The 3,294-nt window shown below is 36.2% G+C and overlaps 1 protein-coding gene across 1 annotated transcript; it reads right to left on the reverse strand.

Moving 5' to 3' along the window:
• Positions 1–904: 904 nt before the first annotated feature.
• LOC109053526 (dual specificity protein phosphatase 12-like) lies at positions 905–3,030 on the reverse strand. The gene is made up of 7 exons (XM_042771950.1): positions 2,935–3,030; positions 2,370–2,638; positions 2,081–2,194; positions 1,875–1,993; positions 1,661–1,748; positions 1,378–1,558; positions 905–1,083 (listed from the first exon to the last, which is right to left on the reverse strand). Exons 2-7 carry the CDS (start codon positions 2,630–2,632, stop codon positions 934–936), a joined length of 915 nt encoding a protein of 304 aa, XP_042627884.1. The 5' UTR covers positions 2,633–2,638; positions 2,935–3,030; the 3' UTR covers positions 905–933.
• Positions 3,031–3,294: the final 264 nt, after the last annotated feature.

The raw sequence follows: 3,294 nt of genomic DNA on the forward strand, positions 1-3,294 counted from the left end.
CAAATAGTCTCACATTTGCATTAAATGCTGATCATATGTCATCTATAGCACCAGTGTAAACAGGAATTAATACTCCTTTGTCCTTCTCAGTTTTGATTATCACATAAAATGTAGTCCAACTGCACAGTACCAGCTATCTGTCGCCACCTACAGGATGGAAAACCCACATCTGCAGCACATTTGAGCTCTTTTTGCTAGGACTAATGATGTTAATTTACAGTGTGAATGCAAAAGTTGGTTGAATCAACCATACTCAACTAAATACGAAAAAGACAGAATCCTGAATATAGACTAATGTTCAAAGGTTTGGGGTCAGTTAGGCCTGTCACAATATGATATATTGCCCTAGTATTCCATATTCCATATGCACATATTCCCAAACAAGGCCATATCTGCAGATGAAACTTTTTTTGTAGAAGCATTTTTTTAATTTGAACTAGCACAGACTACACCACATTATGTATGAGAAGCTGCAAAAGATACAGGCGTAAGTGGAACGCAAAAACATGGTGACATTAATTTTTACATAAATATAATGGGCAACAAAAATTATTGCAGTCATGTACACATATTGTGCGATAAATCCATCTATTGATTATTGCGACAGGCCTAGGGTCAGTAAGATTAATCTAAAGAAACTCATACTTTTCCTCAGTAAGGATACATTAAACTGTTAAAAAATTACAGTATTGACAATTATAATGTTACAAGAGATTTCTATTTAAAACCGGTATCGTTCTGAATTTTCTATTCATCAATGAATCTTGAAAAAATTGCATCAGGGTTTCCACAAAAACATCAAGCAACATCTGTTTTCAACCCTATAATTTTAATAATGTTTCCTGAGCAGTAAATTAGCCTATTAGAATGATTTCTGAAGGTGCAAGTGACACTGAAGACTCTGAGCATATGATACAGATCTTTATTCGCGGGTCATTTGAGTGCAGACATACTGATGTGTTTGATTTCATCCACTCTGTTCTTGTGCATCTGGAAGGCTGGTGTTACCCAGCGCCCACACGAACACTGTTCACCATACCAGTTAAAGGAGCCCAGCTTTGAGCTGCACTTGGGACACAAAAGCTACAAGAGAGATTTTACATGATTATACTTTGAAATGTAATTTAAAAACAAAGAAACAAAATAGTACACACATTTATTGCACAGCAAATACAATCTCTAGCACAAAATATCATGCAATCTCTTCAACCTTTTAAATAAATTATCAATATTAAAGCTAACCATTTTTGCTTCCCAATAATCAAAGTATATACTTGTACAAATGTTTTGAGCATTAAATAAATGGACAGCTAAGAACAATGTTTTGATGCATCTATTTAATTGTGTGTCCAGATGTGTGAAGCAGTGAGTTATTACCTGTCCATCCATAACACCTAGTAAGGCCGGCTCCATCCATTGCACCGGCTCTATAAAGTAGGATGTGCACTTTCTCTGATCCTCACTATCACTCACTATCCTCGTCTTCTTATGAGAGAACGCAGAGGCTCCACTTCCCACACAGTGACTGAGAATGCTGGAGCGACGGAAAAGTGTGCGTCTGTTGGGAACAAAAGACAACAGCAGGTAATGACTTCAGTGTCATGAATTCAGAATAACTTGGATGCAAACAGGATAAAATAAAACCAAAAATACATTTTACCTGCACTTTCTACATCTGTATACACCTTCTGTATTCTGGGTTTGTGCAGGGTCAACAGCGAAGACGTCTTTTGGCACATTCTGGAGTTCTGAATTGATCAAAATACATGACTTCTCAGTTTCTTTCATTAGTGTATTCATATTAAAGGGTGAAGAAAGCTGAGTGAAAATCACATCCCACGTGTACACTGCAAAAGTGGAAATTATGTACATACCTGTATATTTCTCTGTCATTTTCTTCAACCTAAACTGTTTATATAAAGGATCTGTGGTGTCTACTTTACAACCCATTAATTCATAAAGTGCCAGCTGGTCCATAAATTCTTCATTCATTCTGAAAAAAACGAGTGGAACGCTCTTCAATAATAATGCTCTCACAAATGCTCTCTTTATTACAAGATGAATAATGAAAAACACTTACTTAACATCTGGTTTTAAGTTTCGGAGTTTAGTATATGCATCCTGTAAATTCAGATGTTGTGTTTTCATCAGGTAAGCTGTCACCACAGCAGCACTTCTGCTTTGCCCTACATGGCTACAAAAAATTAATTCTTTAATTAATATAAAAAAAATCTGAATCTGAATATTTCAATGAATACACTGATATTTTATCGCATTGGTAATTATCTGAATGTTTATTAATTAATGCACTGTTGGGTATTACTGCAGTGTTAATTAAAATTATTCATTCAAGTTATTAGAAGTTATACCAATGCACAAGAACTGCTGATGATTTGGATTCAGAGTGTGTTCTGAGAGCTTCACATATGAAGCAGACACAGTCATCCAGTCTGCTCAGAAGATCCGTGGACGCATCATCCAGAGCTCGGACAAATTTGGTGTGGAACCCAGTGACAGCAGCTTCCTCGGAGTCAACAGTGAGTATGTGTGTTACACCTGCGTCTATCAGACTCTGAGCGTCCTTCAGATCGGACACAGATCCTATGTAGAGCCCAGCCTCCACTCCTATCATGGTTCACTGGGTAAAGATACAAACACATTTCATTAATGCACTGAGAGAAAACGTGTCAGAACTCATTAAATAGACCAGCTCCGATTAATTAGGCGAGGATATATGAGAAAACACACACACTAATACATAATCGTGAATTTCTTAGCTACACTTCTGCTACTAACTGCTACATTTCCTGGGCTATTAATTAAGTTTTGTGCAAAATCATAACATTCGCTGTGGATTTTATTCATGCAAAATCATTCTGTCTGCAGCTCTTCTTAGGAAGACTTTAGTGTAAACATCAACGCTAATAAACTCACGTGCTACTTGCTGTCAAGAAGGACGTCTGGTAAAATAAAATGTCCGTCGGAAACAAAAAAGCCAACTTGTTAGTTCCGGGCAGAACGTTGTTATTATTAAGGCTTCACAATACCTCTAGAGGGCGTTAATATGAAATAAATAAATACTTGATGTTTATATTGCAATATTGAAAAAAACGTGGTATGATTTGTATAAAGAGGATTCGCAAGCAAAGTGATTTATTTTGCTAAAATTTACGCATGTCTATGAGCATATAAAGACACTGATATTTGCATGTTTGCCTTGTTATTTTTCAAATGAAATTGAATTTCAACGTGAGCACGAGTACATTAAGCTAACTGTAATTGATATGGACACTG

The sequence above is a fragment of the Cyprinus carpio genome, chromosome A2 (genome assembly GCF_018340385.1).
Source record: "Cyprinus carpio isolate SPL01 chromosome A2, ASM1834038v1, whole genome shotgun sequence".
Classification (NCBI taxonomy): domain Eukaryota; kingdom Metazoa; phylum Chordata; class Actinopteri; order Cypriniformes; family Cyprinidae; genus Cyprinus; species Cyprinus carpio.